Raw genomic sequence first — 27,954 nt, 5'->3', positions numbered from 1 at the left:
CATACACTGACGGGTAAAGAAGATCCAGTGAGTTTTTGAGAGCTTTGGGGTTGTGAGCCTCCACTCCAAAGTCCTCTGCGGCTACTCTGTCCTCTGTGCCACCAGGAGGACCAGTGATGGAAAGATCCTGAGCTTGGTCTCAGGAGGCAGAGAGGCCTGCACTTGAATCCCACATCTACTATTCATTAGCCACATGATCTTGGGCAAGCCACTTCACCTCTCTGACCCTCGACGTCTTCCCCTGTGCAAGTGGAGATTGTACAATAATACACACCTTGGAGGATAGCTGGAGGTATGACTGGATTCTAAGGTGCTCTGTGCTCCCTTCCTAGAAGCTAACTCTGCCATTCCGGACACAGCCGCCCTCAATCTGAATGACACTCAGACGCAGTTTCACAAAAAAGGATGGTTTAATATATTTCAGCATGTTTCCACTCAACAGTATTATATGAAAATAGAACTCTTTACTTAAACAGCAAGGCTACTCACAAAACAGTTTATTTAAAAATACACATCGACATCAATGGGTCTGGCAAGACACTTCAGCTCTCCTCTGAAGAATGGGCAGGTGGGTCACCAGCTCAGTGTGCTCGGCTGCTGATGGCAGAAGACCCTGGGAGGCACTCAGGCCAGGTGTAACGCACAGGTGACCCTCGTGGCGAGCCGCTTACGCCTTTCTCTGTCCTTTCTCCCAGTGATTGTCGGGGAGAAAGTCTCGGGTGGCGCTGGCCTGACTTTAATGCCACTGGCATACTTGCTGTCTCACTTTGTAACAGAGAAGTGACAGATCTCAGGCCCTGAGCCTCAGTGACACCAGCATGGAGACCCCCTTCCATTGAAGTTATTTTTCACAGTGACTTTCTATTATTGACAATGAGTGATATATGTTGTCCATTACCAGCAGCGATAATAATAATAATAAAAAAGCTACCTTTTCAAACAACTATAAGGTTTAAAAAATGAATCTGTTTCAAGGAAAATATCTGGTAAACAACAATACAAAATATAGCAAAAAAAAAAAAAAAAAAGATGATGATGTTAAGAAACAATTCATTATGTCAACCTAAGACTGTTTCTAACATATGTCCTGCAATCTTGTGATTCTAAAGCAAGATATGAAGAAATACAATGACAACTGGGTACCTTCCTAGATAATCTGTAGCAAGGAGCTAACCCATTCATCTCTCACTCTTCTTTATATTTTTTTTAAAAAAATAAGAAAAAGAAAGATTAAACAAGGGAAGGCTTAAATCATTGTCTCCTAAGCTGTACTTCAGTATCTCTGGTACCAGCTGGAGCTGCCTGGTGGGAGATTTGTCTCTTCCTAACGATTGTGGCTTCAAGGAGGTGCACCACCTTTAGAGGAAATCGGCCTTTTTTTTTTTTTTTAAACAGAGGTGAGAATCTAGTCTGTGACAAAGCGTCCCTGATTTGGAAGCGGGAATCATAAGGGCTTTCCCCCACCAGAGTAGCAGCCTCACAGAGAGATATTCCTGCTGCTATTTCTGCTGGCCTTCTTCCTTCCTTCCAAGCTAGGATGAGGCAGCTGAGGGTTGCCGTGGAAACCGGCTCCATCCTCCCACAGGAGGCTGCCAGGCCTGATTTCCTGCGGAGTTAAGAAGCAGGCGGCAGCCGGGGTCACCCAGGCATGAAGATGGGTTTCCCTGGGGATATCCTGCCTCCTGCCAATCACAGTGTCTGCCTGGGAATCCTGGGGGCGCCTGGAGGCTGAGGGCCAGGGAAGCCCCCACGCCCCAGGGCTGCTCCAAGAGACTAGCTCCTGACACATTCGGAGATCTCAGGTCCTCTCTTCTCTTTCAGCTGAAGCTAAAGTCACTTAGCTCTGTGTGTGTAGGTGTGTCTGCATCTCATGAGATGCATCCAGCCATGCATGCCTCTGGCTCTGATGCCAAACAGAACTGTCCCTCCATCATCCCCTTGAACCCAATATTAGGACAATAAGTCTGTTTGCTGAATTCTACTAGCTTAGGAGTTGTGTGACGCTGGCAGGCACCTCACCTCTCTGAATCTGTTTTCTCATCTATAAAAAGGTGTAACCATCCCCTCTTTGCAGAGATGATGTGAGAAATAGAAATGCTATGTCCATGTGCCTGTCACAGACATTTAGAGAGTCCTCAATAAACAGAATCTAATATTAACGATGCTTACCATCATAATAAAGGTTTCTAGGCAATTCTTTCTCTTTGAGCTCCTCTTCCTCCCACCCCCAAACTGCTGCAAAGGCAAGTTTTCATCATTGAGCTGTTTGTTCGAAGGGTGGTGAACACAGGAAGATGGACCATTGGCCTAAGAACCAGTTAGCAGGTTCCTACCACCTCCTAAAAGATCACCTCTAAGAGTTAGGACAGGATTCTCAAGCTCGAATGCCTTCATGGGCCAGGAGGTACTAGGAATGGAGAAGCAGAGAGAAAAAAATTCCACCAAGTAGAAACCCAGAGCACACGCCCTAGAAAAGGGAGGTGGCTAGTTCTCAACCCTGGCCAGTGCCTGCCCTTGGGAATAATGGTGTGCCCGGTTTTTCCAAGAGAAGCTGGGCATTTTGAATCAACTCTCCCAAAGATGATATGGAAACCATTTATATATACTGTATATAAAATATGTCTGCAGACTGCATCATGCCCACAGCTGGAGCTTCTGAGGAAACCGAAGCCTCCTCTGTTTTTGCCTCGCTGGGTCCAAGGAGCCTGGCTGCTTCCGTCCATCAGGACTGTCCTGTGGGGTCTGTGTCTTTCTTATTCCTCACTTGAATCTCAGCATTAACAAGGCTTGTCCCATCTGGAGCCCATAACTCTGGAACAGTGAGCTCCCCTGCTCCAGCCCCAGGGTAGAGAGTGCTCATGATCTGAATCGTGGATGCATCAGCTTCGGAAACCCTCCTGCGCTTTCTCAAGAATCGGTGTGAATGGAGAGATGAGGGGACCAGAAACAGTCTAAGGACTCCTTTGGCTACAGCTGGTTTAAAGTAATTTGGGTACTGCTGGATCCCAAATGGCATTTTTAAGGCCAGCATCTGCTTTGAGTGGTTAAGACCTCAATCACACCATTGTCAAAGGCTTGGACAGTGGCCCCTCTGGGAGTTGGGGCACAGCAGTCAGGACTCCTGCCCTGTTTGCCCTAACTTTTGTGGGTGTCATAAGGTGAGAAGAGCAAGGTGAGCTAGGAACATGCAGGAAGAACCTCATTTTGGACTACCGTATTTTCTGGCATATAAGATGACTTTTGAAACGAAAAAGTCAACCAAAAATCGGGGGCAAAAGACCAAAATTGCACAAAAATTACCTGCAGATCTTGACGGCAAAGTAAGTCTTTTCTTTGAAGTGGGGGGTAGTCTTATACAGCGAATATAGGCCTAAACCTATGTTTTAACTGTAAAATCGGGGGGTCGTCTTATATGCCGGAGAATACAGGTAAACCTTCCCCTCCCAGCTTCCTTTCTCCTCCCTTCCCCCAACCAGCCTTCCAGGAAAAGAGCAGTAAATTGCTAAAGCTGATACTGTTGGGTGTCCGAAGCTGTGCACCCAGGCCAGATGTGGACATAGGAAGTTGGGCGATCTGGGTGCGGGCTGGGAGGGAGCGAGCGTGTGGAGCCCGGTCTGTTCACGGCCGGATGCGGTAACGGATGGGCACGTCCTGTTCTGGCTGCATCAGCCCGAAGCCGTACCTGCTGAGGTCAAACTCAGGGATCTCCACGTCGGGGTCGACCAGCTCCAGGTCAAAGTGCGCCAGCACAAGGAACACGAATCTGCAGAGAGATGACGTGGAAGGTGTGAAGAAGAGGGAGCATGGGGGGCTTGTTCAAAATATGGGAGGAGAGATTCATAAAGATATATGGATGGCATAGGTAAACACCTGTACTTGCCACCTCCCACAACCACAACCACATCAAAATTACAACTAAAATACAGAACAATATCATTCAGAACTACCTGAAATCTAGCTGAATGGAAGTCCTACAACTAGAGAAGTAAAGAAGAAAACACATTGAGACTAGTAGGAGGGATGGAGGCTCGGAACAGACTGGTCTGACACCCACGTGTGGTGATTTTTAAATCAGGAGGGATATCTCTAAGGCCTTCCGTAAGAAGCAAGGGGTCCCAGCCCTACATCAGACTCTCAGCCCAGGGTTCCAGAGCTGGGAAGAGGAGTCCTCATAACTTCAGGCTATAAAACCAGCAGGGCTTGTGGCTGAGTGACACAGAGGCTGCTGGAGTCCTAGGTGTTCCTCTTAAAGGTCCTGCCCATGAACTTACAAGGATTTTGCTTCCTCTGAGCTCTAGCTTCAGGTGGTGGCTTTGGGGAAATCCAGAGACATACAGGTGAGGGTTGGGGGGTGGGGGGCACTGGACTGTGGCATTGCGGTAGAAACTCAGGGGAAGCTTTCTCCCAGACAGGGGTGGTCACAAGGGTCATTGTTCCTGTGCTGGGACTTCACCCAATGCACGACTGACTGGCAGCCATATCTGAGTTTCCGTCAGCATGGCCCACATTGCTTGCTCTGCCTGGTGATTCCCTGAGACCTCATCCAATTTTCACCCCCCACCAAGCTGTTTGTAGCAGCTTTTCCACATAAATAGCCTGTCCTGGTTCAGGCTTCAGATTTTTGCTAAAGTCTCTAAAAAAATTAGCATCTGGCATCAGTGTGCCCCAAATCTACCAATTAAAGTCCCAAGATCTGGCACTAACACCAGCCTGTCTTCATTCACAGCTGAGCCTCATCTGGGCACTTTCTAGTCCAATACAAGTAGCAGCCACCTGCAGATCTCTCTGCAGTTCCTGACAGATGGCCGCAAACAGTGGCTGACTTTGCTCCTCCTGGAAGGCCCCAGAGCCAGTGCACCTGGTGATAGCTTCAGAGCACACCAGATTACAACTCTACCAGTTCACAAGTGACACACTCAAGGGGAAGACTCAGTGAGCACCAAAGCCCCACTGAAGCAAGTCCTGCTTCATAAGGATGTCTCCTGCATAGCAGCTCTTTCATTGTAGACACAGCTGGTTCTCAGAGCCAACTGGCCTGGAGGTCAATTCCTCCTAGTGATACCAACAGCAACCAAGGCTCAACAGCCCACACCGAGGCACATCTAGAGTGCCAAGCTCAGGTGACTGAGCCATTGGGCCTTTAGGACACTCTACCAATTCCAGGAGACATAATAGCTCTACCTAATACACAGAAACAAACACAGGGAAGTAGCCAAAATGAGGAGACAAAAAAAAAAAAAGTTACAAATGAAAAAAAAAAAAATGGAAGCAAGCAAACTACTAGGTACAGAGTTCAAAACAATGTTTATAAGGTTACACAATAGTCTAAATGAGAATTTTAAGGGACTTATTGAGAGCATCAAGAAAATTAATGAGAGCGCAAAGGGACTTAGTGATACTTTCAAGGATCTTAGTGAGAATGTCAAAGACATGAAAAAGGACCAGTCAGAAATTAAGCATACACTAACTGAAGTAAAGAATAATTTACAGGGATCCAACAGTAGGGCAGAGGATTCCAAGAATCAAATCAACAATTTGGAATAAGGAGCCTCTGGAACAACTTCAAATGTACCAACATTTGCATTATAGGGGTATTAGAAGGAGATATGAGAGAGCAAAATATTGAAAACCTTTTTGAAGAAATAATGATAGACAACTTCCCCTACCTTGTAAAAGAAATATACTACAAGTCCAGGAAGTGCAGAGAATCACAACAAAGAGGAATCCAAAGAGGCCCACACCAAAACACATCATAATTAAAATGCAAAGGATTAAAGATAACAGAGAATTTTAAAAGCAGCAATAGAAAAAAGCAGTTAGTTACCTACAGGGGAACACCATATGACTGTCAGTTGGTTTCTCAACAAAAACTTCGAAGGACAGAAGGGAGTGGCAAGAAATACTCAAAGTGATGAATAGCAAGGACCTACAACCAAGATTTCTCTACCTAGCAAAGCTATCACTCAGAACTGAAGGTCAGATAAAGAGCTTCACAGATAAGAAAAAGCTAAAGGAGTCCATCACCACCAAACCAATATTACATGAAATATTGAAGGGTATTCTTTAAGTAGAGGAAAAGGAAAAAAGAAAGATAAAAATATGATAAATAAAATGGCAATAAATACATATCTATAAACAATTGAATCTAAAAATAATAATAAACGAACAAGAAATATAATGAACAAAATAAACTAATGAATAAAATAGAGTTAGAGGCAGGAAAACATGGAACAGACTGATGAATTTCAGAGGGAAGGGTTGGATGAAGGGGTGGGAAGAGATTAACCAAAGATCTTATATGTATACCAGAGGCCCGGTGCACAAAATTTGTGAACGGGTGGGGTGGGGAGTGTCCTCATCCCAGCCTGCACCCTCTCCAATCTGGGACCCCTTGGGGGATGTCCAACTGCCCGATCAGGCCTAAATCAGCAGTAGGACATCCTCTTGCAATCTGGGACCATTGGCTCCTAATTGCTCACCTGCTTGCCTGCCTGATTGCCCCTAACTGCCTCTGCCCTAGCCCCCACACCCAGGACCTACGCTTCCCTCCCTCTGGCTGGCAGCAGGCACCCGGGACCTGGGGGTGGAGGTGTTGTTCCTCAGTCTGATGTGCCCCTTTTCATAGTCCGGGATCCCTCAGGGGATGTCCTACTGATGGCTAAGCCGCAGTCTAGCCTCCCTCTGTGGGAGGTGACCGGGCTGATCAGGGGAAGGAACCATCCCCATCACCTTGCTGCTGCTGCCACTGCCGGCTGCTGCAGCTGCCTGCCCTCAGCCCTCACAGCCACTGTGGCTTTGTCTGGAAGGATGTCCAGAAAAATTATCATATTACCCTTTTATCAGTATAGATATGTATTACCTATGAACACAGACAATAGGGTGGTGAAGGTCTGGGGGAGGGTGGGAACCAGGTGGAGGAGGGCAATGGGGTGTGGGGGCAGGAGATATCTGTAATACTCTCAACAATAAAGATTTTAAAAAAAAATAAATGGCTGAAACCCGTTTGGCTCAGTGGATAGAGCGCCGGTCTGGGGACTGAAAGGTCCTAGGTTCGATTCCGGTCAAGGGCATATACCTTGGTTGTGCGCACATCCCCAGTAGGAGGTGTGCAAGAGGCAGCTGATCAATGACTCTCTCTCATCGATGTTTCTGGCTCTCTATCCCTCTCTCTTCCTCTCTGTAAAAAATCAATAAAATATATTTAAAAAATAAAAATAAAAATAAAAGATATGTCTACCCCTATGTTCATTGTTCACGGTGACCAAGACGTGGAAACAACCAACAACATAAGTTGTTGTTGATAGAAATTTCGATAGATAATTGGATAAAGAAGATGTGGTACATACATACATGCAATGGAATACTACTCAGCCATCAGAAAAGATAAAATACTGCTATTTGCAACAACATGGATGGATATTGCAGATATTATGTTAAGTGAAATAAGTCATATAGAAAGTCAAGAACCATATGATTTCACCTCTATGTGAGATATAAAACTGAAAGCAATGAATAAACAAACATGGCAAACAAAAACTCACAGACAGAGACAACAGTAGGGCGGTGGCCAGAGGGAAGGAGTTTGGGGGGAGGTAGGAAAGGGTAAAGGGGGCCAAATACATGTTGACAGAAGACTTTGAGTGAACACACAATGCCATATGCAGAAGATGTATTATAGAACTGTACACCTGAAACCTGTATCATTCTATTAGCCAATGTCACCCCAACAAATTTTAATGAAATTAAAAATAACGAACAAAAAAGGAATAAGGGAGGAGAGCAACAGCCTCCTCCGGAGTCTGCCCCTAACTCTGACTTTGGGAAAAGTGAGAAAAGGAGAGCGAGGGAGCAGGAGCTCCTCCATGTGTGCCACCTGTGGGTAAGCGGGCCCGGACACCAGCATGGCTGACAGGTGTGAGCAGGAGTGACTTGTGTGTCAACTTCACACCAAAGCACTTCAGAGTAGGTGCTGCACTCCAGCTTCTCTTGGGCCTGGAGGTGTGTGGGCCTTGCGTTGAGATGAAAAGAGCTGAGTCTCTACATGGAGGGAAGGAGACTCCCAAACCCACGGCTGACTTTGTGTGAGTGGGGACCAAGCTTTGTTGTCACAGCCGCTGAGACTGGGAGGGCGGGAGTGGGGGGGTCGTTTGGTTCAGCAGCATAGACCAGCTTCCCCTGATCAGCGACTCCTCTGACTCCCCCAACCACACTCACCCTCCTCCCAGACACCTGGAAGTCCTCACCTGCTCTGGCCAAGGCTGCTGCTAAACCACAGGCTGCCTTTGTGAGATCGGACACAGGCACCTGTCCCTGGAGACGCTTTACTGTGTCTGTGGGGAAACTGTCGAAAGGAACCAACTTTGCAAGAACAAGTACTCTTTACTGCCACCTTCTGGAAAGCTGTGCTGGTAAGTATACAAACCACATTTATGATGTAATCAGTGTGCCCATAAATGTGGTGGCAGCCCTGCCTTATGTCACTGCTTCCTGCCCTCCTGCCTTATCTTACTCAGCACCACCCGTGTCAGTAAGGGTCAGCACTGGGTCTTCAGCTCCTCTGTCCCTTCACCTCTCTCCCCATTGAGACCCAACTCCTCAAGGTGGACTGAGCACACAGCAAATGAACGGTAAGAGGGAAGACAAGGATAGAGGAAGTCAATGCTCAGGATGAAAGAGCTGGATACAGAACTTGTCTCTCCTCTTAAGAGTGTGGGACCCTTGTCAAGTTTCTCAGTTTACCCATCTGGTCAAAGAAGGTAAAAAAAAAAAAGTGGGATGTATGAAGTCTGGTTGGTATGGCTCAGTGGTTGAACATCAACCTATGAACTAGGAAGTCACAGTTTGATTCCCAACAAGGACACATGCCCGGATTGCGGGCTCAATTCCTCTGTGCTGGAGGCAGCCGATCAATGATCCTCTCTCATCATTGATGTTTCTCTCTCTCCCCCTTTATCTTCCTCTCTGAAATAATAAAAAGTTTATTTTTTTTTTAAGTGGGATGTATCCCTTCCAGCTCTGAAGCTGTAGGGTGAATTTATATAGGGTGGGGTTTCTGTATCCACACCTGGACTTGGATCCTGGTTCCTCCACTCACCAGGTGTCTGACCTGGCAAATGATTTGACCTTAGTGTTAGACCGACACCTACCTAGCAGGATTGTCATGACAATTAAGTGAGATAAAAATAACAACTTAGCTAAACATGTAGTGTCCTAATATGATCTCTCTCTGTCCAGAAGCTTTAGGAGATAGGAGCTATTTGTTTTGAACACCTGACTTTGTTCCAATGTGATTGATATATTAGGGCACGAGCGAAGCTTAATGCAAATTGCACATTAGCTTATGTGCAATTTTATCTGTGAGAAACACAAGGAGAATGCAAAAACCTGCACCCAACTGAGCTGAGCTGAGCAGGAATTCACAAAACACACGCACATACCTAAACCCTATCCTCCCTTGACTCCAGCTCACGGTGCGTGCATGTGCGTATGTACACGTGTGTGTGTGTGTGTGTGTGTGTGTGTGTGTGTATTATGTATCCCATCATTCATATCAAATGTCCAATTTCAGATACCCCACCTTTCACGCCTCACAGTAGCTCAGCTGCCATCCCACCCATAGTCCACTTCCAGAGTGAACTTGAGGTCGTTTTTAGAGTAAAGTGCCGTGGGCTTGAGGATCCAAGATGGCTGCACAGGCAAACACCTAATCGCAGCCACACACAACAACAATTTCAATAAAATACAACTAAAATATAAAATGGACATTACCCAGAACTACAGGAAAGTCGACTGACTGGAAATTATACAATGAGAAGCAAGGAGAAAACCAGAAGGAAGAGCGGAGGAGCTGTAAAAGCCTAAGGTACGGAGACATGCGGCGCGCGCAGAGAGAATGGAGCTGGAGAGGAAGGGCAGCTGAGTGCCTGGCTGGCGTTCCCTAGCGGGAAGGAGATAAAAGCTCCGACTGTGCTGGGCCCCAGTTCTGACTGCTCTGAACACCAGTTCTAGGCCAGACCCCGGGGACCCAGGCTCATCCATAGGGAGCTGGGCTGTAAGGTGGAACCCCAGGGGAGTGGCGAAAGGAGGTCCCGGAGGCGTGCACATTGCGCGCAGAGAAGGGACGGTTGGCTGTGCCACGGGATTGCCCTGGTGGGAAGGAGACAAAAGCTCCGGACTGCTCTGAATACCACCTCCAACTCCACTTCCAACTGAACTGAACCCCAGTTCTGAGCTCATTGGGGGAGAGGCTAGACTGTTTGGTAGCAGGCAAAAACCGAGGGCACCTTTCTCTCAGAGGTGCTTGCAGCGAGTACTGAAGGACCCTGGGGATTACTGAGACTCAGGAACCACATAGGGCAGGGCTGACGGAAGCCACGGCTGCAGGCTCTACCCTGAAACCCCGCCATCAGGGAAGCTGCGAAAATGCCACAAAATAGATCACAAATGAAAGAAATGGAGGACAAAAAGCATCTGGATACAGAGTTCAAATCTACACATAAGGTTTTTCAAGAATTTCCTAGAAAAGGTCAATAAGACCTATGAGGATATGAAAAGGGATCAACTAGAATTAATAAGGAATCAACAAGAAATGATAAGGGATCAACAAGAAATAAAAAATACATTGTCTGAAATAAAAAATATTATGCAGAGTCCTAAAAACAGAATGGAAGATCGCAAGAATCAAGTCAAAGATTTGGAACATAAAGAGCCAGAAGACACTCCTCCGCAGAAGCAAGAAGGCAAGAGAATCCAGAAAATTGAAAATAATGTAAGAAACCTCTGGGACAACTTCAAGCAAACCAACATCAGAATTATGGGGGTCCCAGAAGATGAGAGAGAGCAAGATATCGAAAACATACTGAAAGAAATAGTGACAGAAAACTTCCCCCACCTGGTGAAAGAATTAGACTTACAAGTCCAGGAAGCGCACAGAACTCCAAACAAAAGGAATCCAAAGAGGACCACACCAAGACAAATCATAATTAAAATTCCAAATGCAAAAGACAAAGAGAGAATATTAAAAGCAGCAAGAGCAAAGCAGGTAGTTACCTATAAAGGAGCACCTATACAATTGTCAGCTGATTTCTCAACAGAAACCATGCAGGCCAGACGGGAATGGCAAGAAATATTCAAGGTGATGAATAGTAAGAACCTACAGCCAAAGATAATCTACCCAGCAAAGCTATCACTCAGAATCAAAAGCCAGACAAAGAGCTTCACTAATAAAAAAAAGCTAAAGGAGTTCATCACCACCAAATCAGAAATATATGAATTGCTGAGGGGGTTCTTTCGGAAGAGAAAGTAAATAAAGATAAAAATTATGAACAACAAATACGTAACTATCAACAAGTGAATCTAAAAACCAAGGAAATTAAAAAAAAATTTGATGAACAATATTAACTGTTGAATATAATAGAATCAGAGGTATGGAAGGGGAGTGAACTGACGATTCTTGGGGGAAAGGGGAAGGGGGATGTGGGAAGAGACTGAACATAAACTGTGCACCTATGGATGAGGACAATGGGGGGTGAAGAAAGGGCAGAGGGTGGGGTGGTAACCTGGTGGAGGAGAGCAATGGAGGGGGGGGGAGGAACATTTGTAATAATATGAACAATAAAAATTTATTAAAAAAAAAAAAAAAGAGTAAAGTGCCGCATTTTCTGTAGCACTTGGGGTATTTGTTAGCCATTTAACATGTGTAAACTTGTACTACCATTTTCCCCTAGGTTCTTATCTTTTTCTCATTGTCTCATGGGTGAGGTGTTTGGCCCCACTGTTCCCACAATCCCTGTGGTTTTTAATGCGTGATTTCTCACGGCCCAGTGGTTTTGGGGAACACTCATGAAACGTTAGAGTAGAACTGGCTGTTTTATGATCTCCATTTTACTGAGATAAAACTGAGGCCAAGAGGTTAATGTTAAGGGCCCATTCACTTAACATAATACCTGCCCAGTAATAGTAGTGTGAGTAGTAATTACAATAGTAACTAACATGTATTAGGTGTTCACAGTGAGCCAAGCAGTGGGTTAAGTAAGTGTTTAGAAAGATCTCATTCCTTTGTCCTGACACCTCTGGGATGCAGTATGAGCAGTTTAGGAAATATGCCTCTGATTTATCTTCATAGAAAAGAACCAGCATGTGGCCAGGCAGCTGCTGAATTTCCCCAGAGCAAACAGGATATGGGGGTGGGGAGAGAGGGTGAGAGCTGTACACGTGGCCGATAGCACACGTCTTAGGAATACTCGCCTAGACAAAGGGAGGTGGAGGTGACTAGAGAAGGCCCCAGCCCGTTTTTTAAAATAATCCAATGGGAGACGGCAAGACCTAGGCGACCTATTAGGAAATAGGTGATGAAATAGTCCTCAGCCAATGAGGAACCGGAGGAGGGTCTAAATAAATAGGCTGTGTTGCCTGCCCCACGTGTGATCCTGTAAAATGGCGCCAGGTCTCGAGAGTGTTATTAAGTCTCCCTTTCGTCATGCTTCTGTTTCCAAGTCCATCATTTGAAATTTGTACAGGTGAGCCATTTCTCACACCAGTACCCCAATTTTATAGTTGAGAAAAATAGGAGCACAGAAGATCACCCCGCTTACACGGACACAGGGGCTGACAGAAGGACTGGGTGGATATCCTAACCCCGGTCCAATCTGTTTGTGATCTGGGGGCCACGGCTTTTGAGGTGAAGGGAAGAGAATGAAGAGGCATTAAAATAACCAAAGCGCATGATGACCCTTGGCCAGTTCCGCCGAGAGGGTCTGAGCAGCACAGCAGCTGCAGACAGACAGCCAGGTCAGCTCACAGGATGTCCAGTGTTCGGTATTCTGGGAGTTTGGTGTCTGGGCACTAGGCTCAGAGGGAAGAGCCTGGTGCCAGATCTGATTATTTCAAAAGAAATCAGAAAGTTGGCTTTTTACATGCGCTCTTCTTCTGATTCTTAAAAGTTACCACATATTCTAAAAACACAAATAAATAAGATTTGGGGGAAGACATGGCTCATGGATAACCTTTGAAGCCTCCTCCTTCTGGCTTAGCTTCTCGGTCAGGGGAGAGGAGGGTGTGTGCCAACCAGATGGAGCAGGAGCCGCCCCGCCCCCAGCGCCCTGTCCCCAAACTCACTGTTTGATGCTGCTGGTGGCGTAATTCCTCCCCAGGCACTGATTGTGCCCAGCACCCCAGGGCATGTTGTAATTCTTCAGTCGCTTCCCATCCTTGTAAAAGTCTTTCTTCTCTGATCCATCAGCATTCAGGAATCGGTTGTACTTAAATACCTGGGAGAGGAAGAAGGTCCATTTCTGATTCTACCCCTATACACGCGTGCATGAGAAAAAGCTATGAGGATGTGCATCGCAGGCTTGTTTATAAGATGAAATAACTGGAAACAACATAATGGGCAACTAATAGAGGATTGGTTAAAAAATATGGCAACTATTTATTTATTTTTATTGATTTCAGAGAGAAAGGGAGAGGGAGAGGGAGAGAGAGATGGAAACATGAGAGAGAATCATTGATTGGCTACCTCCTGCACGCCCCACACTGAGGATCTAACCCGCAACCCAGGCATGTGCCTTTGACCAGGAATCTAACGATGACAAGGTCACACAGCAAAAGGCAGAGCCAGGATGCCGCTCAGATCTGGCTGGTCCCGAAGCCACTTGCTCCCCACCGTCTCTGGCACGGCATTTACCTCTGGGTCTGTGTAGATCTCTGGATCCTTCTGGGGACTCAGCAATGGAAAGAGGAGGAGGCGGTCACCACGTCGCAGGGAGAACTCCCGCCCGTCTGCCATGGGTAAGGCCATGTCCACCACGACCTCGCGGGTGATGAAGGGCGCGGCCGTGAGCCTGAGGCTCTCACTCAGCACGCTGTCTGCACAGGGCAGGCACAAGGCAGGTCAGCAGCTGTCCTCTTACCCACGCAAATGCCGCCCCAACCCTCATTTTATAGAGGAAGGTGAGGAGGCTCAGAAAGGGAGCAGGACTTGTCCACAGTGAGGCCGAAGAGGCAAGTTCATGAGGTGTTATTGCTGTGGTCCCTCAGAGATCTTAGACTTGAGGATTTGGATCTAATCTCAAAAGAGCAATGAGGGGAGGTGGGAACCAGAGAGATATCAGAGAAGGCTGGGGAGAGAGCAGGACCATCAATATTGGTTGTTTCTGCCTGCCCAGCATATAATCAGTCCCTTTCTGGAAACAGTACCCTGGTTTTCCTCCGGGGACCACCCATCTCCCGCTCTCAGGGATTGGACTGTTGATTCCACTCCCAACTCCTGGGAGTGGGCTGTGTTTGGCCAATCAGAGCATTCCAACCCTATGATTGGTTCAAGACAGGCATATGACCCAACGAGAGCCAATGAGACACACCCCTGGGACTTCGGGTAGGAATGCTGCAGAGAGGCACATGCTCATGGGGCGAGAACACGTCAGGTTGGAGCTTCTGGTGGTCCTCTGAGCCAACCCAGCAGAAAACAAGGCTGGGAGATGGAGAAAGACTGAATGCTGATGGCATTGTTAGAGCACCTGGATCCACCTGTACCTGAAGCTAATACTTCTGGATGTTTTAGTTTCTCGCCCCAAATAAAGTCCTTTGTGTGCTTCAGCCAGTTTAAGTTAGGTTTTCTGCCATTTGCAACCTAAAACCTCCTACCGAGCCTCTGAGAAGCTGAGACTGAGGCATGGAGATGCCACGTCTAAGAAGACAGGAGGCTCAGGGGAACAGGTCAGAGGACACTGATGGATCCTGGAGGATAGGAGCTCCTTGGGGGGAGGGCCTCAGGGGCCATGATGACCCAGCCTGGGGCTGTCTGAAGGGTCTGGCCATCTCACCGAGCACAGGCATGTTGTCTAAAACCTTCTGTGGGAGGGTGGTCATCTGTGAGACAGGCTGCTCTGCTCGAGAGAGGACATGCTCGAGTTCTCCACGGACGGCAGCCAGGGCCTCGGGGTTCTTGAGGAGGAAGAGCAGAAGCCAGAAGGCAGCTGGACCCATGTTCCCCTGCAATGAGAAGAGCTCCTGTTGTACCATCGAGACAGCAAACCCGGGGTGTGAGCTGACTGGTCTATGCCGTGGACACAGCCCGGATCCAGGGGCAGGAGGCAGGAGGCCTGAGTTCCCACCCCTCCCACACATCTAGGCATGACCTATGTCTATCTTCAGCCTCAGGACATGGCCAAGAACTGGGCTGTGGTTTGGCATAGCACAAAGGCTACTTCAGGGCTATTTCTGGCATCCCTGATCTTGAGCAAAATCATTGCTATGAGGTCACATAGATAATTTTAATAGCTAATTAGCACAAAAAACAAACAAACAAACATCAATAATAGTAATAAAGTGTGTCAATTAAGAATACTGTTAACGGCCGAAACCGGTTTGGTTCAATGGATAGAGCGTCGGCTTGGGGACTGAAGGGTCCCAGGTTCGATTCCGGTCAAGGGCATGTACCTTAGTTGCGGGCATATCCCCAGTAGGGGGTGTGCAAGAGGCAGCTGATCGATGACTCTCTCTCATTGATGTTTCTAACTCTCTATCTCTCTCCCTTCCTCTCTGTACAAAATCAATAAAATATATTTTTTTAAAAAAAAGAAAAAAAAAAAGAATACTGTTAACGTCTGAGGCTGGCTACATCCTTGGCCCGATTCTTATCCCTTCTCACATCCATGCTCCATACCATGTGACTGTGCACTTCCTCCCATTAAAGAGGCAGAGTGTATTTCTCCACTCCTTGAATTTGGGCTCAGACATGTGACTTGCTCTAACCAATAGAACGAGGCAGAATCAACAGAACAGCAGCTGTAGGACTAGACTTGAGAGACCTTTTGTTTCCACTTGCCTGCCTAGCCCACTGGTCCCAAGAGGAGGATGGGAGACACAGGGAACAGAGCTGAGCCCAGTCAAGACTGGCTGATGCCCAGCAGGCCCACAGCATGGGAGTTAAGTAAGGGTGCAGCAAACTGATACAATATCTGAATATCTGCTTTTAAATATGTGAGTATGGCGTACATATAAAGCAAAGTAGCAATGATCAATGATGGTTATGAAAGCTTTTAATGGATTGAAAAAATATTTAAAACATCTCAATAGCTAAATAATTAGGAAAAATGGATGGAATTTCTTGCTCTAAGACTTTAGCTTTAGCTGAATATTTTAATACTCAGGTGTGCAGCATGTGGCTACATGTGCATGGGATACCCTTAAATGAGGCATGGGTGAATACCAACTAACCTCAACTGGAGTAAGATTTTTGTGTTCCATCTTATCCAATCCTTAGTGACAATGGGATATTAAACAGTCACTAAATGTCATGTTTGCCAGTAATTCTATTACAGACACAGTGGCTCATGGACAAAAAGCTTTTTGGGGTATTGCAGCACATTCTATAAACACCACACACTTCAGAGTTTAACGCATTATTTTCTTCACTATGAAGAATATACCCAGGATGATGATGATGAACAAATTATTGATGTTTTTAGGCTCCCATGTATGACTTAAAGTACTTTCAACTGTCATTTATTTTATTTTTATTTTTTAATCACAGATTGTAGTGCCTGAACCTGCTTATTTTATGCTTCTTATTTTGGAGAGAATTAATAAATCATTCAGAGAGAAAAAAGAAAAAAAAAAGCTATTTGCACAGGGATATTTACCACGGTGCTGATGTAACAGCAAGATTGGAAGCAACCTCAATGTCTATCAATAGGAGATCAATGAGATCAATGGCGATCATCCCAACAGGAAGTTGTTGCAAAGAGGCCGGCTCTGTGGGTACCGATAGACTATAGCCAAGGCACACGGAAGCAAGCGAACAGCGAAACGCAGAGTCCTAGCGTGGTGGGCTCAGTGCCACCATGGATGCGTGTGTTTAAAGGGGACACAGGTGAAGGAGCACAGACCAGCTTGGGAGGAGACTCAGATAGCTGGCCACCAAGGCTGCCTCTGGGACAGCAGCTGGGAGTGGGGGAAACTGGCTTTTCACTGTGTATGTCTTTTCAGCTCCTTGGATCTTAAAAACAATGCACGAGTGAATGATTTTTACAGGGATCTGCAAGGACACGGAGAAATGTTCACCATACAATGTTAGGTCAAATTAAAAGTGGGACTGAAAAGCTACATGATCTTAAACCACAGAAAAAAGACATACAGAAAAGGCAGTAAACAAAGGCACCGAAGCATCAGTGACGGTAGAACGGACTTTCTGTCTTTTTCTTTGGTTACCGTGATGACTTCTGTGCCAAGGTACCATGTTCCCTTATCCAGTTCCCCCACTGAGCACGCGCCATCATCACACCTTCTACTGAACAGGAAACTAAGCACCCCCAGCCCCTGCCCGCTGCCCAGCGTGTAGTAGAGGCCCCGTGGTATCTGTCGACTGAACATCTGTGTTCCTTTGGGCTGGGGCCTGCAAGTCAGCTCGGAAGGAAGGTGGGCTGGCAGAGCCCTGAACTGGGGCCAGGCAGAGTTTGGTTCAAATCCCAGCTCCCCACTTCCTGTCACTCCAGACAAGTCACTCTCTCCTCTGGGCCTCGGAACTTCCCTTCTGCTCACATAACAGCATGCCCACTCCTGTGGCAGGCACAGGGGCCCACTGAGACTGACGCCAGCGGCCACAGAGCAGGTGCTCAGAGAGGCTTCTCCCTCCCCCGGGCCCCTCCTCCAGGACCGGGGACTCTCTCTGAGGTTTCCCAGCGCCTCGGGGCCCGTGGAGACAAGCAAGGTCAGTTCATCACTTAAATAGCCAGGGGGAAGCAGGCAATAAATAATTCAGCTCCGGGTTAACTCAGTGCCAAGGCCACTTCCGTGTGCCAGGATGGTCAGATGGGGGCCACAGCTCATTAATTACAAGGCAGGAGTGGAACAGCAGGCTGCTCAGTTACCTCTGCGTTCGGGAAAAAGCTGTGGCAAGACCACCCTCACCCACCTGCACAGCTGTGTGTGAGTGTGCGAGTGTGTGTGTGCGCGCACATGTCTGTGTGACCACACAACCAGAGATTCTGAGTTTGCTGCCGTTTCTCTGGCCGGGACTTGCCCCATTTCCCCAGAGGACACTTGTAGACTAACAAATGAAGCCAAAGTCCATGACCCAGAGCTGAGGGGAGCCTGGCCCGGCTGGGCCGGCTGGGATTCTCCTCTGCGCACCCCAACTCACACCCCTTAGAGCTGCCTCTTCCCCTGCGGGGACTTGGACCTCAGGCCACCCTATCGGTCCCTGGGTGCGGGCATTTCCCACTGACCCCTCCACCAGCTTGACTCCAGGCTTTGGGGTTCTGGACTCATGTAGCTTTTGTAGGATAATGTCTGTAAAGTTCTCCACAGGCTGGCTGGCACATGGCATGTGGTAAATAAAGTGTTTGATAGCTTCTGAAATGATCACTTGTACCTCCATTCTGACCTGACAATAGCAATCGCTCGGAATACTTTCCAGCCTGGCCTCTGGGTGGCGCTCCCTCCCCGTCCCGCCCCTCCCTGGCCACTCCTCTGTCTCCTTTGCTGGCTCCCCCTCATCTTGTCCACCCCAAACTGGAGAGGCCCAGAGCTTGGTCCCCATCCCCATCCAATGACACCCTCAGTGATCCCCAGGCCAGTGGTTTCAACACCATGTCTACACTGACAACTCCCAAATGAGTCTCCAGCCCAGACTGTAACCCTGAACTCCAGCTCTTTAATCTAGGTAAGCCACCCCCACCCCGCAACAATTTCCATTTCAAACTCAGCACACTCAAAGCCAAACCCCTGGTTTTCTCCACCAAAACTTGTTCCTTCTACCACCTACTTCACCTGTTAATGGCAACTTCATTCTCCCCACCACTCAGGCCCAAACCTGGAGCCATCCTTGGCTATACCCACTCCCAGTGTCCCAGCCAACATCACTCTCCCCCCGCACTCTGGTCTCACGTCATCCTCTCCTGCCTGGATATCACAGTGGCCTCCTCTCTGGTCTCCCTGCCTCCACTTCCTCCCACTACAGTTTCTCAGCAATGCAACCAGAATGACCCCTGGAAAGCAGAAGACAGGCCATGCTGCTCCTCAGCTCAGAGTAAAAGCCAAAGTCCTCCCCATGGCCTACAGGGCCCTGAGCCATCTGGCACATCACCTACATCCCCACCTCAGGGCCTTTGCACATGCTGTCCCTCTGCCGGGATGCCCCATTCTATACATCTACATGACTCGCTTCCTTACATCCTTCCAGTTTCCGCTCGGGTGTTACCTTCTTGGTAAGGCCTTTCTCAACCATCCTTTGCAGAGCAGGCCCTCCTCACTCCCCTCTGCTAATCCCTTCCCGGGTTCTTTTGGTTCTCCACAGAACTCATTCCCTCCGGTACATTTGCATACTTGTTTATTAACAGTTTGTCTTCTTCCACCAGAATGTCAGCTCTATAAGGGCAGGGGTCTTGGTTCTGCTCACCGCTCTACCCCCAGCTTCTAGAAGGGTGCCTGGCACACAGTGGGCCCTCACTGAATATTTGTGGACTACCTTTATTGAGCTCTAGTTACCGGCCAAGCACAGTTCAGGTCTCACATGTATCACTCCCTCATCACGACCTTGAGGAAGGTACTGTCATCTCCATCTTAAGCATGCGTAAACTCAGGCACCAAGGGTTAAGCAGCTCGCCTGCCAGGGTAGTCGCAGTGCCTGAAACCACTGGGCTACACAGTGCCTTGTCCCTGCCCTCCAGACGTGTGTTCTCGAAGGGTCTTCCCACCTGCCTGAATTTTGGATGCTGCAATAACTCAACCTCAGGGGATGTCCTGTCCCCAGCTCCTGCCCCGTTTTCTCGGCCCTGACGAAAGCTGTTCCCAGGGCTGCCTGTCACTCAAGGCCAGCGTCCAGTTCTGCTGACCGAGGTCATTTCCACAAGGGATTCTGGGAATGGTTTGTAGCTCCAATCTCTGCCCATAAATATGTTATTAGGCACTAATGGGGCCCCCACTTGCCAGCCTCTGCCTCCAAGGACGGTTAATGGCTCTGAGACAAAACTAAAAATAAGTTGAGAGTCGATGGGATAGGAATTACCCAGAAATGTCAGCCTGTGCAACTGTCATCGCTGAGGTGGGGCCAAGAGAAGGAGGGGGGCCCTGGGACTGGGAGAGGGCGGGAGCCAGGCTTCCTCTCACCCCAATACCTGTTCCATCACTAAATGCATTGGTGCTGTGTTCCTTTGGTTTCTAGAATCCTCATCACTTCCACGGCCCCCACCGGGTCCTGCCACCAGGCTCTCCTCACTGTGTCCCTGCTGCCGCCCCTGCTCTCAGGTTCTGTCCTCCTTCGCTCAGAACCTCCCAGGGCTCCCAGCTCACCCAGAGAAAACCCCAATTCTTTACTTATCAGGACCCGCAGGACCTTTGTGACCTTGTCCCCCAGGCCACTCCCCTCCTCACTCTGCTTCATGAATGACCATGTTCACGATGTTGTTTCCCAGTTAGAGCGTCAGGGAGCTGGGAGTGTGCGCACAAGCCCCACTCATATTGGTGCACACTCACAAAGGCACACCCATAAGCCCGCACAGACTCATAGTCACACACACACACACACACACACACACACACACACACGCCTGCGTGCTCCCACTTGCACGCCACGCCCACCTGTGTGGCCCAGAGCTGCAGCACCAGAGCCCGCGCCTGCATCTCCTCCGACACGCCCGCCTCCCGCAGGTGCAGCAGGTAACTCTCCAGCCAGGCGCTCCGCTGGGCCCGGGTGGCCAGCCTGGCTGGGGACAGCAGCTTCCACAGGCGACCTTTGACTTTGCTTGCGTGGTCCTTGTCCCCTGCAGGGAGAGAGCACAGGGGTGGGCGTTACAGATGCACCCCAGCCCAGGGCCACCCAGCCCAGACCTCCCAGGAGACCACGGGTCTTCTGGGTGGCACTCCGTGGGGTGGGAGTTCCTGTGGGAAAGTGGCCACAGGGAAGCCCTTTAGATGTTCACTTATTGTTTATCTCACCCGCAGCCAACAGGGGCAAGGGGCCTTGTCTGTCTGATTCACCTCTGTGTCCCCAGCAACTCCATAAATACGTGCTAAGTGAATGGCGGTTCCTGACACAGCAGGGGAACGAACGTGAAACACCAAGCAGCGTTCCCCAGACTCAGCACCGCTTCATTCGGAGACACCGGAAACCAGCTAACCACCACCAGGAGGAGACAGAGTGGTCTGAGGTCTCAAATGTAACTTCCTCCAGGGAAGGCAGGAGAAGTAGAGGAGGGAGGAGGGTCAGGAAGGCGCTACGGGGAACAGGGGGTCAGGGGCAGCCTCTGCTCAGCTCCACCACCGGAGTGCCCCCTCCCCACGCTCACCCCTCGCCAGTCTGTCCCTAGCAGAGCGCCTAGATTTCAGAAGAAGATGAAAATCCAGGTGTTCATGTGCAATCTTCTCATGTTTTTTTACGGTCAGCATATAAGCAAGAAGTTTTGTATGACTGTGCCGGGTCACACAAGCATCTCGAAAAGTCAACTTTGGCCCACAAATCACTCGTTTGCAATCACTATCAAATATACAATGGTGTGTTATGCTCTGGTAAAGCAAGGCGATGGGCCCACGGGGCAGACTGTTGAGGGAATAAAGCCAGGTGTTTATTATGTAAATATTCTGTTAATGCTACCAGATGCTATATTTACACAAGTATAAGATTCCGTTTTTTTTCCAAAATCACCCCTTGGAAGAGTGGAAGTTGCTTTGGATTGTTCCAAAATTCCAAAGTTCTAGGAACTCTCTCATTGAGTTTTCTGAACCACAAAGCAGTGTTAGAAGACCCATCCAGTGACTGGCTCTGAGCAGGCTGCATCCACAGGTGTTTAGAAGGGTGTCTCAGCCCTAACCGGTTTGGCTCAGTGGATGGAGCTTTGGTCTGTGGACTCAAGGGTCCCAGGTTCGATTCCAGTCAAGGGCATGTACCAGAAGGAAGTGTACAGGAGGCAGCTGATCGATATCTCTCTCATCGATGTTTCTAATTCTCTATCCCTCTCCCTTCCTCTCTGTAAAAAATCAATTAAAAAATATATTTTTTAAAAGGGTGTTCGATGTAGGCTAATTTAATTTTTTTAAGTATATTAATTACATTTTCAAATAACATGCAGAGAGCCCAGTTGTTCATCCGGGATACAATATTTCCCTGTGTCTCCCAACTTTTCAGGCACTGGAGCGTCACTTGGGAGCTTTTAAATCTCATGCCCAGGTCCCACCACAGACCAATCTTGTCAGACTCGCTGGGGGTGTGGAGATTTGAAATAGCTGAGCGCAGGGTGCAGGAAGCTCGCAGCCACCTCAGTGGATGCTGGTGCTGGATGCCTGTAGAAGTCATTTGAGGAAATGGTTCCAAAAAGCAGGCACAGATTCAGCACAGATTTAGAAATGGTGGCATCCTTTGAGGTTGGACAGCACAATTGCAGACCTTAAATATCACGGTAAACACTGCTTTTAAGGATGATTTTACAAAGCCACACAGTGTGAAAAGACAACATGAGAAAACATTTGCAAATCATCTATCTGATAGTGCTCTAGTACCCAGAATATATATTAAAAAATCTCCTACAAACTCAACAACAACAAAAACCCAAACAATACCAAATCCAAAAATGGACCAAGAACTTGAATAGACATTTCTCCAGGGAGAAACAGGTTCGAATCCCAGACCTCCCACGCTGTGTGGAATTGGCCGAGGCCCTGTCTACCTCTGGACCTCGATCTTCCATCTGTAAAAAGAGGGTCCTCGGCCTGAGTGCCTCTCTAGTTTTCCCTCAGAAGTGCCTCTGCCCCCTAGAGACTTGGGGGGCACAGAGGGACCCCCTTAGGGAGACAGGCCTTTAAAGTCTGCATTTTCCCTTTAACATGAATTAGGTTTTTTTTTTTTTTTTTTTTTTTTTTTTTTTAATAAGTTTTTATTTTTCATATTATTACAAATGTTCCTTCCCCCCCCGCCCCAACACCATTGCTCTCCTCCACCAGGTTCCCACCCCACCCTCTGCCCTTTCCCCTCTCCCCATTGTCCTCATCCATAGGTGCACAGTTTATGTTCAGTCTCTTCCCACATCCCCCTTCCCCTTTCCCCCAAGAATCGTCAGTTCACTCCCCTTCCATACCTCTGATTCTATTATATTCAACAGTTAATATTGTTCATCAGATTTTTTTTAATTTCCTTGGTTTTTAGATTCACTTGTTGATAATTACGTATTTGTTGTTCATAATTTTTATCTTTGTTTACTTTCTCTTCTGAAAGAACCCCCTTCAGCAATTCATATAATTCTGGTTTGGTGGTGATGAACTCCTTTAGCTTTTTTTTATTAGTGAAGCTCTTTATCTGGCCTTCGATTCTGAGTGATAGCTTTGCTGGGTAGCTTATTTTTGGCTGTAGGTTCTTGCTATTCATCACCTTGAATATTTCTTGCCATTCCCTTCTGGCCTGCATGGTTTCTGTTGAGAAGTCAGCTGACAATCGTATAGGTGCTCCTTTATAAGTTACTACCTTCTTTGCTCTTGCTTCTTTTAGTATTCTCTCTTTATCTTTTGCTCTTGGAATTTTAATAATGATGTGTCTCGGTGTGGTCCTCTTTGGATTCCTTTTGTTTGGAGTTCTGTGCGCTTCCTGGACTTGTAAGTCAAATTCTTTCACCAGGTGGGGGAAGTTTTCTGTCACTATTTCTTTCAGTATGTTTTCGATATCTTGCTCTCTCTCATCTTCTGGGACCCCCATAATTCTGATGTTGGTTCGCTTGAAGTTGTCCCAGAGGTTTCTTACATTATCTTCAATTTTCTGGATTCTCTTGCCTTCTAGCTTCTGTGGAGGAGTGTCTTCTGGCTTTTTATGTTCCAAATCTTTGACTTGATTCTTGCGATCTTCCCTTCTGTTTTTAGGACTCTGTAGAATATTTTTTATTTCAGACAATGTATTCTTTATTTCTTGTTGATCCCTTATCATTTCTTGTTGACTCCTTATTAATTCTAGTTGATCTCTTTTCATATCCTCATAGGCCTTATCCATCTTTTCTAGGAAATTCTTGAAAAACCTTATAAGCGTAGATTTGAACTCTATATCCAGACGCTTTTTGTCCTCCATTTCTTTCGTTTGTGATCTATTTTGTTGTCGCATTTCCCAGTTACAGATGGGACGGGGTTTCAGGGTGGAGCCTGCAGCTTTGGCTTCCGTCAGCCCCGCCCTATGCGGGTCCTTCAGTGCTCGCTGCCGGCGCCTCTGAGAGAAAGGTGCCCTCGATTTTCGCCTGCTGCCAAACAGTCTATGCTCTCCCACAATGAGCCCGGTATTGGGGTTCAGTTCAGTTGGAAGTGGAGTTGGAGGTGGCGTTCACAGCAGTCTGGAGCCCCAGTCCCCTTCCCGTCAGGGCAATCCCGCGGCACAGCCGACCGTCCCTTCTCTGGGGGCAGTGTGCGCGCCTCCGGGACCTCCTTTCTCCGCTACCCTGGGGTTCCGACTTACAGCCCAGCTCCCTATGGCTGAGCCTGGGTCCCCGGGGTCTGGCCTAGAACGGGGGTTCAGAGCAGTTGGGGGCCCAGCACAGTCGGAGTGTTTATCTCCTTTCCGCTAGGGAACGCCCGCCAGGCACTCGGCCTCCCTCCTCTCCGGCTCCGACCTCTTCGCGTGTGCCGCGTGTCTCCGTACCTTAGGCTTTTACAGCTCCTCCGCGCTTCCTTCTGGTTTTCTCCTTGCTTCTTGTTGTAGGATTTCCAATCAGTCGACTTTCCTGTAGTTCTGGGTAATGTCCATTTTATATTTTAGTTGTATTTTATTAAAATTGTTGTGTGCGGCTGCGGCTAGTTGCCTACCCGAGCAGCCATCTTGGATTCTCCCTGAATTAGGTTTTTGTATTAGATCCTCTGTCTACCCCGAAATGTCTACCCGGAAAAAATTTGCAAATAAAATAGCAACCTCCCCCAATAATCCAGTAAAATGAATGTTCTAGAAAGGAACATTTTGCTTAGCTTAGGGCTCTGTTTAACTGCCCCTTGCCCCCACTGCCTTACTGTAAGAGAAATACCAGACTCAATGGAGTAAAGTCCCCAAGAGGGTCAATTTTCTTTTAAAATATGTTTATATATTTTTTAAAGGAGAGGAGTAATGCATGCACGTGGTAAAAAATAATAAGAAAAAAAGAAATTCTAAAAGTCCAAATGTGTATACTATAAAAGTACATTTCTCTCCATCCCATCTCAGCCTGCCCAGAAACAAAAATCTATACATGTTCTCACATTTTTAGAAAACATGAATGTCAACTAAACTTACTGTGTTAATCGTTTCACAAAACATATAGGTCAAGTCATGCAATACACCCTAAACTCACACAGTACTGTGTGTCAATTGTATCTCCATAAAGCCGAACAAAGGTAAAAAGCACAATATACCCGCTGTCCCGCACTTTTGTCATAATAGCGGATTTAATCCTCTAGCGTACATCCCTTTCTGTTCTATGGCCCATGGTTTTCCTTTATGGGAATGCATAATTTATTTCATCAGCCCCTACTGGTGGGCATTTAGGACATTTAGGTTGTTTCTAGCATTTGCCGTTACAAGCTGGATGGCAATGACTGGTCTTGGTGTGTCTGTAGACATGTGCGAGCATGTCTGTGGGATAATTCCTAGCAGTGGAAGTTCGGGATTAAAATAATGTGCATTTTATATTTTGATAGGGACAGGTTTGCTCCTCCTCTCCCCCCCAGCCTCCAGCCTGGAGCTGAGAAACCTTTCCCAATGTTGCCACCTGCTGCCTACACTGGAAACTGCAGCCTTCCTATAACCAGCCAGCCCCACCCCCACCCCCTACCCTCCCTCACCTCCCCACCTCCAGGCTGCTCCCAGAATGTCGGAAGGGTCCTCCTCTGCATCTACCCAGACTCCCATGGAGTGCCAGCATGGCGAGAAGGGCAGTGGAGAAGCCACTCTTCCCTGGAGAAGCAGTGGGCACTGGGATGTGTCAGATACTTGATGCACAGCATTTTGCAGACTGACCAAGTTTCCACTTTGCTGGCTCTGCCACCTATCAGCTGTGTGGGGAACTCTCCGAGCCTCAATTTCCTTTCCTGCAAAAGGGTGTAATGGTACCAAACTTCCAACATTGATGGCACGAATCAATAAGATAAGGATTTGCCCCTAAAGAGATGTTTGGACATGAACAGGCAACTCAGAGAGGAAAAGCGATTGGCTGGTGAAACCCAGAAACATGTTTCATCTCAGCCAACAGGAAAATGCCTAGAAAGCCAGACGCCCTTTCTCACCCATCGGATTGGCAAGGACTTAAAGGATGACAAGTGCATGTTGACAAAGTTGTGGGAAAATCTAAATTAAAACAAACTGCCCATCAGATTGTCAAACAAGTGGAAAGACTGATAACATCTGGTGGGCTCCTTCCCTCTGGGTAAGAGGAGAAATTGCTCCATCTTTTGGAAATGATGTGCTAGTCACTAACCAACATTTTAATGGATGTGCCCTTTGACCTGGCAATCCCACTTCCAGGAAACTATCATCGAGAACTAAAATCACCAGATGGCAGAAGAGATACCAGTACAATGAAATACTGTAACACACACACACACACACACACACACACACACACACGGAAACAATTATAACAGCCCGCTGGGGGCGTGGTGTCTAAATAGTGATATGTAAGGGCTGGAGATGTATCTGTATTTTTTACGTCAGTTTTTTACCTTTCTACTTTGCTGGACTCTTCTCTTGTTGTTGTTCTTGTTTGTTGGTTGGTTTGTTTTGCTTCAGTTAGTCTTACTATGGATTTCCTGAGGTTCTCCAGATCTAGTGTCTGCTCATTTGCAAATAGGGACGGTCTTAATTCTTATATTGGTAACTGACTTCTCTTATCTAATTTCATTGGCTAAAACCTAGAAGATGCTTGTATTGACAAGGGAAATGTATCCGTATTGTTAGGTTAAAAAGATGAGTTGCAAATAATGGGCATAATCTCTTTTTGTAAAAACACACACACACACACACACACACACTAGATATGAATATCTGTCTCTATTTGCAAAAGAGAACATACTTACACAATACTGTGAAGGGATATACATCATCATGTTAAAATTGATTCCTAGGAAGTTGGGCTTGGAAGAGTGAATATTATTACTTTTTACTGTTTATATCTACGCATCGTTAACCAGAGAATGTTTCTTAATTTAAACAATCTAATGTGTTAAAGTTTGGTTTCTGACAATATATAAATAAAGGAAATGAAGTGATGCGCTGTTCTGAGCACTGAGTGAGACATGCTTATTTTACCTGGTACCTAGTATGTAGAGCTAAAAAATAAGTGTGTGTTTTTTTAAATTATTATTACCTCAGCCAGTCCTGACAGCCACCTTCTAGGAAGGTCTTACTCTCTCCCCACCTTACAAGTGAGATCCTCCACCTCGAGCGTGGATGCCCCTCTGCGTCCCTCAGTCTGCCCCACCGCCCACCAGGGTCCCCACGGTGCTTACCCACTGACAGGGAGCCTCGTGCCAGTTTGGGGAGCAGCAGGTCGAGCTGGCGGAAGGTGTGGAAGACGTCGGCCGAGTGGGCACGGTCCTGGGCCTGGCTCTGCTCGGTGCGTGGCAGGGCCTCGACTCCGTACAGAGTCAGGTAGCCGGCTCTGCGGGCAGCAAACAGCAGATCAGGGGCCTCCTCGGCCACTCCAGGCCAAACCCTCCCACAGCAGCCTCCGAGCTTTTCTTCATTCACACACCCACTGAGCACCCACTTTCCCACTATATCCCCCACTGTGCTAGGCCAGGGAGTCCCTGTGAACAGACAAAACCCTAAGTCCTCATAAAGCGGACGCTCTAGCACAGGTGCAGACAATAGGCAAGAGAAATGGGTGAACAAGTACGATGTCAGCTGCACTCAGAGGTATACGGGCTCACCATTAAGCCGAAGCCTGAAGGTTGGGATCAGCCAGCCAGGAAAGCGCAGAGGGAGGGGGTCCGAGGCAGAGGGAACAGTGGGTGCCAACAACCCAA

At 47.6% G+C, this 27,954-nt stretch overlaps 1 protein-coding gene across 1 annotated transcript in view; it reads right to left on the bottom strand.

Moving 5' to 3' along the window:
• Positions 1-391: 391 nt before the first annotated feature.
• Positions 392-27,954, bottom strand: part of PTGIS (prostaglandin I2 synthase) — a 45,056-nt gene continuing 17,493 nt past the window's right edge. Inside the window, exons 5-10 of the mRNA XM_084887103.1 lie at positions 27,436-27,587; positions 20,581-20,762; positions 14,823-14,991; positions 13,685-13,866; positions 13,117-13,268; positions 392-3,763 (exon numbers count right to left, since the gene is read on the bottom strand). Coding sequence (XP_084743229.1) covers positions 3,619-3,763; positions 13,117-13,268; positions 13,685-13,866; positions 14,823-14,991; positions 20,581-20,762; positions 27,436-27,587 — 982 coding nt within the window. The 3' untranslated portion in view covers positions 392-3,618. The remainder of the gene's footprint in view (positions 3,764-13,116; positions 13,269-13,684; positions 13,867-14,822; positions 14,992-20,580; positions 20,763-27,435; positions 27,588-27,954) is intronic.

This window comes from Pipistrellus hanaki, assembly GCF_964339955.1.
Source record: "Pipistrellus hanaki genome assembly, chromosome: 6".
Classification (NCBI taxonomy): Eukaryota; Metazoa; Chordata; class Mammalia; order Chiroptera; family Vespertilionidae; genus Pipistrellus; species Pipistrellus hanaki.
Note: the sequence above shows the minus strand (reverse complement) of the source record. Positions and strands in the feature narration are given on the sequence as shown.